The sequence below is a fragment of the Centroberyx gerrardi genome, chromosome 12 (genome assembly GCF_048128805.1).
Source record: "Centroberyx gerrardi isolate f3 chromosome 12, fCenGer3.hap1.cur.20231027, whole genome shotgun sequence".
NCBI classification, from domain to species: Eukaryota; Metazoa; Chordata; class Actinopteri; order Beryciformes; family Berycidae; genus Centroberyx; species Centroberyx gerrardi.
In genome coordinates, this window is record NC_136008.1 from 21,408,803 (window position 1) to 21,422,832 (window position 14,030).

The 14,030-nt window shown below is 44.2% G+C and overlaps 1 protein-coding gene across 1 annotated transcript in view; it reads right to left on the bottom strand.

Annotated features, from left to right (window-relative positions):
* Positions 1–14,030, bottom strand: part of LOC139914223 (endoprotease bli-like) — a 149,352-nt gene that overhangs the window by 100,438 nt on the left and 34,884 nt on the right. Inside the window, exon 5 of the mRNA XM_071902488.2 lies at positions 13,769–13,874. Within this exon, the coding sequence (XP_071758589.2) occupies positions 13,769–13,874 (106 nt within the window). The remainder of the gene's footprint in view (positions 1–13,768; positions 13,875–14,030) is intronic.

Below are 14,030 nucleotides of genomic sequence, written 5' to 3' on the forward strand. Positions count from 1 at the left end.
TAAAATGTACTGACTTTATCTACTGAGATCTGCAAATTTGCAAATGTTTTTATTAAATATGATCTTATTTGAATATGTTAATATGAAAATAAATAAGAGTAAAAATTCAAAAAGTGTTTGCATTTGTGTCCATATTCAACCTATAAAATTTCATTCTGATAGAATGAAATGAAATGTTCCTCGTGTTAAACTAGTCTGGTGTGTATCAAAGGGACTTGGGTGAAGAGAAATAGTTTCGGAGAGACGGGCTAGGAGGGAGGATTGACATGTCATTTACCCAACATGATACTATAAAGCTTCCTTCTATCATTTCATCCCTCCCTCCATCTCCTCGCTGTCTTTTTTCCTATCTTTCCTTCCTGTGCCACTCTCATTCTCTTATCCACTCTTTCCCAGTATCTGCCCATCACCCTCCCTCTCTTGCCCACCTCCTTCTCATCTTCCACATCTCTCTCTCAGACGTGTATCTCGTAGTATCTCCTCCTCACTTCCTGTATCTTTCTCTTCCTTCCTCTTTCACTACATCTCCACTCCCTCTTTCCATTTTGATATCCTCCCCTCCTTACATCTCCTCGCGGCATCTCTCTCACTTCGAACCCATCCCTCGTCTCCCCTCCCCTATATTTATCTCTTCCCTATCTGTCTCTCTCTCTCTCTCTCTCTCTCTCTCTCTCTCTCTGTCTCTCTCTCTCTCCATGCATCCCTATCTGTCTGTATCTGCTGCCTCCCAGTCTCAGTGGGCTCGGCTGTCACGGGGGGGGCGGGTGGGGAGGGGAGGGGTGAAACGGTAAAGAGTTTATTCCTGAATCGCTCTCAGCTCAGCGGCTGCATTAAGCACCGAGCCGCTCCTAGTAAAACCCAGTGAAGGTAGCAAAGTAAAAGAGAGAGAAAAAAAAAAAAACAACAACAAAAACAAGTCATATTCATCACGGTAATTGTGCGGGTGCTTTGGGTGCGCGAGCGGCCGGGTGCCGATGAGGGATTGCGCTGCTCGCGGGCCTCCGTGACGCCCATGAATCACAGCCCGAGTCGCTCGCCGGCCCTCAGCCGCCATAAAACAAAAGATGGAGATGAAAAATGCAGCAATTAAGTGATTTGATTTCTGCTCTACCCTCCTGTCCTCCTTTCTACCAACCCCCTTTCTGGCCACACACACGCAAACATACACACACGCAGAGTTAGAGACATTCTTAGAGTGCTCATTTGCGATACATAAACACACACAGGCACACTCTTATGCACGCATAGACATACGCACAAAAATGCACACACATTTATGCACACTTAGACACTCACAATGTCAAGCACACACACACACACACACACACTCAATGACACACACACACTTAATCTCAGACACATGTGGGGATAAGAATTTACTGCTTATATGTTCTGTATACTATGTATCCAGCCCCAGGCATTAGTATGCTGGGCCTCCTGCAACACTTAAATAATAAAGCGAATCACCTTGAAGAGATTGATGCGAGAAGGGGTTGGTGTAAGGGATCTTTACCAATACAAGACGTATAATCTGAGATTATCTCTGGCTAATAAACTGCTACTGCCATGCAGGCTGAACGCAACAGACCTGCATTAGCAGTATCGAGTAACCATAAACACTATCTATCTTCTATCTGACCAAATTTAGGTTACTGTGATACAGTAAATTGTCTTGTCTTTTTTCTAGTCTCTACTCCAAAGCACTCTCAGTTGTAGTTTGAGAAGAGCTCACAAAAAACAGCTGCCTTTTGGCTTTGTTCTCCGCAAAGCCACCGGTGTTAATGTTAACATGCGACTACTCACCACCGCTAACACTAGCTTCTTCTACACGTTAGCTAGTGTGCAAATCAGATGTGTTAATAACAAGACAGTGAGTCATGGTTAATTGACCAGATACTACCTAACATGCTGACATTACCTAAACACAAAATTAATCAGAGGTATCAGTGGTGAAATGATCAGTTCCCGGTCATAAAAAGCACAAATATTAACCAAGTCTATTCGCTTCTGTTGTGACGGCCAAGAAACGCAATCAGCTGCTCAAAACCATTGTTGCCCAAGGACCATACTTCAAATATGACCGCCAAAGGGTTTGCTACACCACCTGAAAGCCCCCTGTACTCACTGGTGCACAGGGGAAGGAATCTGTGGTGGGCCTCCAACTGGTCAGAACAGTGACTGAGACATGTATAATAATACACTACCAATCAACCACACTAACCAGATCCACAGGTTCTAACATATCCTTTATTCTCCATTTGTGTAACACTAATGTCGTGTTTGTTGTCACTGTCAACCAATATTACTTTTTGTTGGCAATTATTCAGTGTTAAAGCTGTAGGCTATATGAGGGAGGTGTGTTTGATGTAGAGATCAAAGGACTGCTGTCCGCGCTGCTGACCAGAGGTTACTGTTTGTGGACTGAGAGGTGCAGCAGTGGACCTCAACAATTTTAGAACTGTCTGCTCTGTGATAGATATACCTGCTAATTTGTATGTGATGGAGAAGGTGGTAGTGTACATGTATGCATGTGGGGATGCCACATCAATATATGCAACCGTGGTGTCTGAGGTGAAAGTCTTATGTGCTAATAATTCACATATATGTGATATCACGATGAAACCTCCAATAGAGCATCACCACCTCCTCCTCGGCGCCTCTCAGGAGAAAACATATTAGAACAATTTACCTCCTGCACGCTGCAGTGTGGGGACTATATTTAAACACAGAGCTCTATAAGAAATGTGGATGCTTTAGCATTGTTTAGCATGGGGGAGCTTGCTTAATGGGACTTGGCTAAGCATGTGTAATTAAGAGCAGGGGTAAGTGGTGCGGTGCAGAGTGTGTGTGTGGTGTGTGTGTGTGTGTATGTGTGTGTGTGTGTGCGTGTGTTTGGGAGGGGTAGGGTAGCAGCATCAGCCCATGATGGAGTGCTTTGCGGACCCAAACATCCATTCAGCAAGCGGTGTGCTCATTAATCCTGCCAAACTCCACTTGTTACACACAAGCACAGGAAATCATGAGGCTAGGTAAACAGGGAACGGCCGCGATCCATCACCACACGCCAGAGAATACAGGAACACACCGATATGTAAGCGCACACACACACACACAGACGTACTGATGCAGCGTACACACAAAACGATAAGCTCAAACCCATACAAACATACAGAAACCCATAACGCACACACACACACAAACACATGTGACACATACAGATAAATAGACGTACAACAACATCATGCATCCAAATTTCTATCCCTTATCACTCAGTAAGTACATGTCATACTTTTTCTCCTATCAAAATGTTTGCCATGCTTTAGGTAAAGATCTGAGAGAGACATTTGCAATATCAGTCCAAAAATAGTTTTCCCCTATACATTACAGAGAGATCACATCCAGTGCTGGTGAAGGCCTGCACTCGCTATTAGTAGAAAGAAATACTGCCACAAAGCCTGGGAAAAAAATCAATAGAGCTTGACCCCAGTTTGACCTCTCGTTGAATGGAGAAGTTATGGGACCACACTGGCCTTGACATTAGCTTATTTGATCTGTATTTTCCCAACACAGCTCTCTCTGCCCTCCATCTTTCCTTCCTTTCTTCTCTCTCTCTCCCTACTTGCTTCCCTCGCTTTCTCTCCATCTCCTAAATGCTCGTGAATACACACGCATACACCTACATGCACGCACCCACACACACACACACACACACACGCATCACATGACAAATGCTGTGTAAGGCCAGTTACACAGCCCAGTGGTTAGATGCAGTGTTGGAGCAGATCTGTTATATCTATACGGCTGCCTGGCTGTACCATTTACCCAAGCCATCAGCCAAACGACATTCCATATATCTTTGACAGAGAGGGGAACAATACTATTTACACCAATTTAGCCCTGGGAGGGGGGGGATTTCCAGTTAATGGACAACTTTTTTTTTTCTTCTTCTTGTTTTAACATCCAGTTTTCAAAATGGCCACCCTTCAGGAGGACAGATTACACATGCTCCCAGGCTGCTACTCACATGCTAATAAACTCCATTACAAGACCCGTAAAAAAAAAAAAAGCAGCGCCTCCACAAACGAGTCCCTCCCCGAGCCCAGTCTCTATTTCACTCAACTCCTTCATCACAGAGCGCACACACACACACACACACACACACACACACACACAGGGAGGCGCTCCCCCCTATAAGCCATTAAATAAGACGCTAAATCCATACGCAAATACACATGACCATGCAACATACACATGTACACATACACACGCACACACACAGAAGCAGACACACAGGCAGAGAATCACAATTGTACATGTGCGCGCGCACACACACACACACACACACACACAAACACACCTCCCTCGTTTACCCTGTCCTTTGTCTGCGTCATGCCGCAGCTGCATGGTTCAGCCAATTGAGCAGCTCATAATATTTACCCAGCGTGGTCTCGCTCCACTGAGGGAGCCTGGGAACAGCAGACCTTATAAGGTTAAAGGTCAGGGGTCACCCAGGGGCCAATCAAGGGTTAGTGGAGGAGCAGGTTCAGGTTTGGACTGGACACAAAAGGTCACTGGGGTCAGGTTGGGTCAGAGAAAGGGCTGGGTTAGTAAAAGGTGACGAGGAAATTAGGGTATAGTTTTTCAAAACCCAAATGCTGCTAAGGTGAAGTGGACATTAGCCAAACGCTGTGGTTTTCATAAGAAATAAGGTTTGCAAACATCAAAATGTGTCAAATTGCGATGAAGGCCAAAATAACAACCGCAACGTAATTATCAACAGAATATGAATAGAAGACACTGGAACTGGAAGCTGAAAAAAAGCCCAATTTCTTTTTTAAGCGGCATCAATTTCTCTTAAACCTTCACAGTACTTCCCAAAATATTTTAGACCCATATTTCAATGGACGAACAAAAAGAAAAACAAAAAGATGGGCAAAAGCTAGACTCCCATTAGGCCTTTTTCCTCCTCCCATTTCATCCTTTATATAGAACAGAAATGACCCAGTGAGCGCTGTGTCAAAGCCTGACAGGCAGATATGGAGCTCTACCTGCCTCCTGTACAGCCCACACAACACAAACAGGCTTTACAATGGAAGTGGTGTGAATGGAGACCTGTCAATCACCGGCAACCCGTCCATCACCAGGCGATACACACACGCACAGCTCCTAGAAACATATTCACTAGGCATGCAGCGAGTATACAGCAAGCGTGAAACCAGCCGCACACATGCACACGTACTGTAGATAAACGCACACAGACACACACACGCACACACACACGATCAAACACAGGCATAACACGCAGAGGCTCACAGGCAGACGCACAAACACATAAACACACACACGCGCAAACACATATACACACAAATGCGCATAAACACATACAGGCAGCCCATCCACAGCGTTGGCGCCCAGACTGTGGAAGTCATCAGGGACCAGTAAAGCATTACCCTCTGCGTGACTCGAGCCACTCCAGAAATAGCCTCTGTAATGTATTCTTACCGCCACCGTCGCTTTTGCACAATAGTGCCCTTAATAACACACTCCATTTCTGTTGGCATAAATAAGGGCTCCATTTCCATCTTATTTCATGCAAATGAGAGCGCCGGCGCCCCAAACAGGTAGTGGGAGTAGTGTGCGTAGTGTAGTGTAGTGTAGAAGTGTGTAGTCGGCGAATGTAGTGGCATGATTGGGGAAGAGCGAATTCAAATGAGCGCCGGAGAGACCCCACAATGTGGCAACGACTCCCACGCCGGGCCTGCCAGCGGCGTGACAGACAACGTCACTTACCGGCCCCGCCGCCCGCACAGGGTGCCATTACAGGGGCCAACGCAAAACCAATATTTATCCAGGCGAATGGTTCTCTGGAGGGAGATTATTGATACACACACACACTTGCACTCCTGTAGTAGGCGCTGGTGCAGCCCACTGTCCTCAGCTGATCCTATTGGTTCACTGTGTTTTGGAGAGCAGCTATTGGCTCCCTCTTTGTAACCGAAGGACTAGGAACCATAGCAGGAAGCCAGTGGGTGGACAGTATTTCACACTGGGGATTCTTTCACTGACCTGGGCTGACTTTCCCCAAAAGCATGTCGGCACGAAGATCATCTAAACATGATATTTCTCTTAAATAAAGCATTTTTAAGCACTTTTTAGCATGTGAGTTTAGTAGCAGTCAACCATCAATATTAGCTGCCCCAAGCATCTGTAGTCATGTCATTTTCTTGGTTGAAAAAGTTGCATTTCGAAATAATCAGGAATGTTGTGGAGGGTAAAATCCACTAAACTTAGTTCACCCATCGTTTTGAAGTACAGTTACCTTTCTAGGCTGTCATGAATCTTTAGGATATAAATTCATATGCATCATACTAAGTAACATCAAACTTATGTAAGTTATGGATAGGGTCTGTTAAAGGAAAAAAGTGTTATGCTCTTCTCAAAATATAATTGATTTGTGTTCAGATTGGTGGTTGTTTGCCTCATGATGACCACCGACTGGAGGTCACAGCTCATCCACCGTTGTATTTACCGCTACATTGCTGTATATACCACATATATGATCAAAGACATTGCAACCAAGATCTTTTTTTTTTTTTTCATGAAGTAATTTTGAAAACAGACTAAAATGCCAGCAGCAATGCCAGTGGCAGGTACTGATTATTGAAGATACTGACTATTAGTGATATTTCACTAAACACAGTATATTTAACAGGCTCTCCTGTGAGTTCAGTTACAGTCAACCATCAATAGTGGCTGCCCCACGTATCTATACAGTGTCATTTCCTTGGTCCAAAAAGCCATACTTCTATGCAACACATGGTCTCAGACAATCCAACCAACATGATATTTTATTTTTCAAGAAGTCATTTCGAAAACAGCCTAAAATGCCAGCGGCAATGCCAGTGGCAACAACTGCTTCCTGGGGCAGTTCATGTTGCAGGCTGACTGTTTGTTACCTCATGCTGAGGTATGTGTCTGCGTGAAAAATACATACGTTCTGCCAATGTCAAATATTGCTTTAACTGCAATTTAAAGTGGTAATCCTTAAGTTCCTCATTTTGTTTTTAATGTTGTCTCCATCTTTGTTGCTGTGGTGTTTCTGCACTGCTCTTCCCACAGATCACCTGTCAATCAGACAGTGTGTCCAGTACTGTGACGTCTTGTTCCTTGGATTTTCTGTTGGTGAAGTTTGAGTTTCTGTAGGTGGCGCTCTGTTCTTTGTCTGTTCAGCCATGGTGGCTATCACTGCTCACGCTAACTACCCAGTTCTTCTTCAGTTTATCCCAAACAAACTGCTGTTGCTGCTGCATGAAACGTAAAACGCATCACCTCCTGTGCACCAGAGGATATACTCCCAGGAAAGACCTAACAGACACTAGAACAGCAAATGTAAAAGCTTTCATGAACTGGCTATAGGTTGAATCACGATTGTGTTATATCAATCAGTGATAGAGAGTAGCAAAATGGACATGGACACATTTTTTGGATTATTACTTTAAGTCAGTGGAAACAAAGTTGATCTTACTTATTTAATGCATTTGGGAACTGCAGCCCTTTAGTAAAAGAGGGGGAGAGCAGAGGGATGAAGGGGAGGAGGAGAGGAGAAGAAAAGGTTTACAGGGGTGGATGGTGGTCAGATAAAACAGCTCCACGCTCGCTTCGAGGAAAGGTTAATGTCTCTCTCTCGATTTCTCCATCTCTCCCTCCCTCGCTTTCCCAGCTGAGGTCTGTGTGACTTACAGCAGGTCCAGACTGCATTAGATTAAATCATAAATTACCCACCCACCCCCATATCTGCATCTCCCCCCCCTCCTCTCTCTCTCCCTATCTCACTCTTCCCTCTCCCGTTCTCTCCCTATCTCAATCTCCCTCTCCCTTTATTCTCCCCTATTCCATTCCCTATGTATTCCTCCCGCTCCCCCACTATTATTTCTCCCCAGCTCTAATCATTATTCTCTTTTCTTCACCCCCCCCCTCCTCCTCTTCCCCCTCCTCCTCCTCCTCACCTCCTCACTCTCTCTACTCTACAATCTGAATGCTTTTCTGTTAGAGCACTGCTACAGTAGGTTTGGACAGCAGGACATGTGGGTGAATGCCTGCGTGTGTGCGTGTGTGTGTGTGTGTGTGTGTGTGTGTGTGTGTGTGTGTGTGTGCTGCGTTGTGATACAGTAAATAGGCCTATATTCTAGTTTGTTACTGCATGTGTCGCCTTAACCTCGGTGTCTTCTGAACCCGCTTTAGCAAGACCAGGTGTGGCAAGAAGAGCAACGATTCGAGAAGTGGGGTGGTGTGTGTGTGTGTGTGTGTGTGTGTGTTGGGGGGGGTGAGATATATCCTTTCAAAAGCAGATCCTCTGGGCCCTAAGATCCTCACAGGTATAACAGAGCATCAGTGGGACAAGTGAGAGCCCAGGAAAAAAAAAAGGGAAAAAAACAATAGTCCCTCCATTCAGCCCCCCCCCCACACACACACACTCTGCTCCACTGCTCCAGTGGAGAAAAAAGGGGAATAAAATAGAGTGACCCTGCCACTAGCAGCTCTCTTTTTTTCCCCCCGCCGCTCTCTTCCTCCTCCCCTTCGCCGTGTGAAATCAAATTTCCATGTGGCTCCCGTATCTGTTGCACAGCGAGGTGATTTATCAGGGATGCAAAGAGCATGCAGAAACAATCTTTATTACATCCATTTCCTGCTTGTCAGCCGGGATCATGTTGGCTGTTCATTAAAGGCGCGGCGCAGGTGAGGAGAATGCGTCCCGATGCCTTGATAGATTGTCTGCTCCCCCGTGGTGACAGCGGCTGGATGGATTGAACAGCGGGGGGTGAGGAGGGAGGAAAAAAAAGCGCTGACTCTGTCGCTCGCCCCTGTCAGACCCACTTTTACATGGCCGGCCAGTGTCATTTCTACCAAACAGCCACACACACACACACACACACACACACACACATGAACACACAGAGTTCTGACACTCTTTGGACTTGAGCCAGATAACCGCCTTAATGCATGGATGCATACACACCGTGAGCATACAAACACAGGTATTCACACACACTGATGTAAAGACACAGAAACACACACACTGTAAGGATGATGTCAGACTTATAGCACTGTTAGACAATCTTGGCTTTCTCTGAGGAAAACACGAGACTGGAAGAGGGTTTTCCTTCATGCTCTGAAGAAAACAGATAAAATACAGACTAAAATGAAATGCTATAGGTTTTGCCAAATTTATAAACATATAGAACATCAAAAAGACATGCAATAAAACCAATGTAAAAATATAAACTGGATAGTTGCAGCTGAGTCATGGTTAAAGCCGTTGTAAAAAAATAAAAATAAAAAAACATACCCCTGGTGATCACAAAACAGTTCATTTAAATATTAATGTGATAATCAAAAATCACTGTTCATACAGGTACTTATGTGTTGCTTAGCAACCACTTTGTTTAGCTACTGTTCAAGGACTTTATTGTATAGTGAAAGATAAACGCTGAAGTCTTCTTGTGTTCGAGAGAATCTCAATAAGAGCCGGGCTCTGTGTGTTTCTTGGTTGGTTGGTTTGTTCTTTTGTGCTTAATGGTTTTTGGGAACTGGGGGTATTATGGTATGCACTGTTTAGGCCACACAGAGCCCAAAGAGCGCTGCATAAGGGAAATACAGTGTGTACTCATACACCAGACAGTAGAAGTCACACAAGTATGAGCCAGCTGTAGTTTGGTGTGCAGTACATCCACAGCACATCCAGCAAGCAAGTCAACACATGAATTAAATATTTTGTTCAGTGATTCTCTTAGTTCCAACAACACTGTGCTACCATAGCACTTTGGTGTTAACAGGTGAAGTTTTTAAAGCCAGCGTAGTTTCACTCACTCCAGCCATGCATAACCCCCACCTCACCCCTCCACCTGAGCACCTAGAAAGCACTAGCACACTTGTTTAATTATGATCAACTAAAAATAAAAGATTGATTTGTTGTTTCATTTGCATTTTTCCTTTTAATACAATGGTACGTTACTGCCATTTTATAAAAGTAATAAGTCACTGTTGTAAAAATCCCTAAAGTATGGACAGTAAGTATTCTCTGCTTTTCAATGGCATACTGTACAGTTGCACTTATACTGAAAATATCCATAATCATACATGATAATGGTGGTGTCCTGCAAAGCCTTGTATTTTGAATTTAGCATTTTTTCACTGGCAGTAGAAAGCCTCCCTTGTGTCAACCATGTATCATGACACCAAGGCTTTTAATGGGTTGAACAAGCTAGCCTATTAAAAATGCATTGTAATATATCAGAAGTACAAAAGTTGATTCTCCAGCCCTGAAAATGTGATTTTTTGGAGATGCAGGTGTTTCTGCCGGACACTGATCCACTCAGTACTTGCAGCAACCATAACCCCCAACATGAGCACCAACATGAGCAGATACTGTAGTAAATGCTTATCATACAGACACACCTCATTAAGCCGATCAGCTGAAGCACTGGGGCCGCAGAATATCAAATATACAGCTGTACCTCTTAGAGCAGCTACGTAAGCCTTCCTAATCAGCCATAAAATGTTTTATCACACCTCCTACACCAGTAGATACTGTATATATGACAACATGAGTAAAGGTCTGTAACTACAGTATATTGGGATGGTGTTGATTCCCTCAGTGGACTGTATAGGTGTAACTGTAAAATCCCACCACCTTGCACCTACTGCAGGATCTTCTAATTAATTCCTCTTGGGTGTGGGGGCAGCAATGCAGTAGAACTGCAGCAGTAATGTAAAAAAGGTGGGAATTCTACTATGTCTAGATCCTCAACAGCACTACAGAGTACCATCTCAGACACAAAGAGAAAAAAGGATTGGCTCAAATCGATATTTACCTTTTAGATACTCCACATAATATACTGTCGCCCCGCACAGACTAGAGAAAGACAACATATTCAAATAGACCACTTCTGTGCACTTCACAAAGTGATGTGACATAAAACAGCCCTGCAATAGAGGAATCACTGCTCAGTGAGCTCAGTGAATTACCTTTATCTCTGACACCGCTCAGTCTCCTTGGTGTATATTCTTCCTCTCTCTTTTTTCTCTCTCTCTCTCCATCCATCCATCCATCCATCCTTTTCTACCTCTATTTCCCAGTGTAATTTGTGTCCTGTGTCTCTCTGTGTACCAATGACATGCAATGACAATGGCGTAAGCGCCGATCGATCTGGGAGTGCATTTGGGCGGCCCAGCCGAGAGGGACGGTAGCCGGTGTTGATAGCAGGGTGACAGGGACACCGAGGGGCCGTTGTGGGACAAGGTGGGTGGGTGGGTCGGTGGGCGGGGGGGCAGAAGCAATTTCACTGATGAATCTACAGTTTTAACCCACTCACCGGTCATAATCAGAGCACTGTGGTCTAATGACCGCTGTTTATGTTGATGCACACAGCATCTGACGTGAAACATCGTCTTGGAAGGGTCTCGGCTCTATCGAGCTGCGCGTTATGCGTCTGTCATATGTATAATGTCTGTGTTTTTTAGGTACATGCTGGAGTCCATGAAGAAGAGCAATAAAAAAAAGCTAATGCAAATCTATCTAATGGCGCAACTGTGAGAGAGTAATCTGAAAGAGAGGACGATACAAATAAGTAAAGACACAAGCACACACACACACACACACACACACATACAAATTGAAGGTGGCACAGTGAATTTGATTGAACTCTTGTGGAGGACCCGCCTCGGATGCCGATTACATTACCTCTAAAACAGAGGGATTGAAGAGAGGGATGGAAATAGAAAAAAAGAGGAGGAGGAGGAGGAGGGGGGCGCTCTCACTCAAAGAAAAATAATTTATTTCATTGTGATATTAAAATCAATAGGCATCGATTCAAAGGTGGCTAAAGGTGAACGTGTACATGATCCTTTAGCTCTGACTGTCCGAGAGAGAGAGAGAGAGAGAGAGAGAGACAGAGAGAGAGAGAGAGAGAGAGACAGAGAGAGAAGGGTGACAAGGATGAGTCTTCCTCCTAGTTAGCAAAGAAGGAAGAGGAGAAGAGGAGGAAGAGAGGAAGAAAATGAGGGAGAAAGAGAAAGCAAAAGAGAGAGAGAGAGAGAGAGAGAGAGAGAGAGAGGGAGAGGGAGAGAGAGAGAGAGAGAGAGAGAGAGGGAGAGAGAGAGAGAAATCTTGCCCGGTGGAATCAATACAGAGAGGTGGAGCAGAGCACAATAGCCTCAGAGGAGAGGAGATTCAGTGGTGCAAGTCTAATACTCTCTCCCTCTCTTTCTCTCTCTCTCTGTCTCTCTCTCTCTGTTTCACACACACATGCACACACACACACAATAACACGCGCACACTCGCCCCCTCTCTGAATCCTTTTTGCTCTTGCTTGCTCCTGACATTTCCCTCTATATCCTTCCTCGATTTAATTTCTCTCTCTCTCTTTCTCTCTCGCTTGCTCGCTCATTCTGTATCCAGCCCCCCTCCCGCCACCCACCCACCCACCCACACACACACACACACACACACACACACACTCACTGTCTCTGTCTCTCTGTATGCAGAAGGATGCAGAGCAGAGAGAAGGCCCCCTGCCCACAGCAACCCACCATAACATCAGCTTATTTCATCAAAAACGCAGCTACATGCATGCAAGATAACACTGAAGAAAATACACACACACACACACACACACACACGCATGCAAGCAGACACACATGCATGCACGCACACACCCATACACACACACATACAGTATGTGCTATTTCTAAGAATACTGACACTTTTAAAGGACAATATTTTCTCATCATAAATGTACACTCTGAGTCCACTTTCACACACACACACTGTAAAATCTGAGGCACTTTTAGAGCACTTGGATGCAAAAAAAAGTGTCACATGCGCACTTTAACACACACACATAGACACACACACATAGAAAACAACACACTCACTACACCAGCTCTATCAGCACTTGAGACTAGTGAGGCTTCAATTAGTTCTTGATGAATGAGCCCATAAGATGCCGCTCTCTCATTTCCCTTGTTGCCAGATATCCCAGCAATCAGAGAGAAATGAATTCTCATTGTGGCGTGACTGAGACGAAGACGGGGCGGGGGGACGGGGGGGGACACATAAATCATTCACCCTCTCCACCGAGGGCCAGAGTTCAGCTTCATCACGCCAAACTTGACAAGTCTTCACCCTTCTAAAATCTAAAATGATAGCACACACTGCAGCCTGCCAGAAAGTATTGCACCGAAGCACCAAATTTATTTTCAGAGTACTCGGTGTGTTCCTGGTCATACTGGTGTACTAAGCAGAACAGGGTGTGGCTGTCATGAAGCATACAGCTAAATTAGTAAGGGATTATGAAGGGATTTATACAATAAAGTAGTAAAATAAACAAAAAATACAAATAAAACAATGAATAAAAATGAATAAAATTGATTAATAAAATAAAGAAAATCCAATAAATGAATGAAGAAATGTGTTTAATTTTGTCCACTTGTACTTTTTGTGGTGTTTTCACTATTCCAAATTGTAAAATATTACAAACAATATTTTAACATTGAAATCTTTCAGTATCTTTACCTAGTGTGACTTTGGTAGCTGTCCAACTCAGACTTTACCTGGAGTGTGTGTTCACCACTGGCACCATAGGCCGTTTTTTCACTCTCCTTAGTAATAATTACAAAACAGGCCAAAATCGCTTGTTGAAAAAAAAGAAGGTTTGACAATGTGTGTGTGTGTGTGTGTGTGTGTGTGTGTGTGTCAGGTTGGACTCACCATCATCGATGATGCTGACCACTACTCCGTTACCGGTAATGTTGTTGCTCCAAACCGGCATCACATTCAGGTCAAACCCACTGGAGCTGTACTGACCCTGTGCAAACTGAACACACACACATGCAAACATATTATACATACCTTAAGAAACATACTTTTGTTGTATTGTGAATGGCATGAACAGTTTAGTTTAACAGTATTATTATATATATGAAATGTTATTATTATATGAGAGTAAGATTCATAGATCTAATGCTGTGAC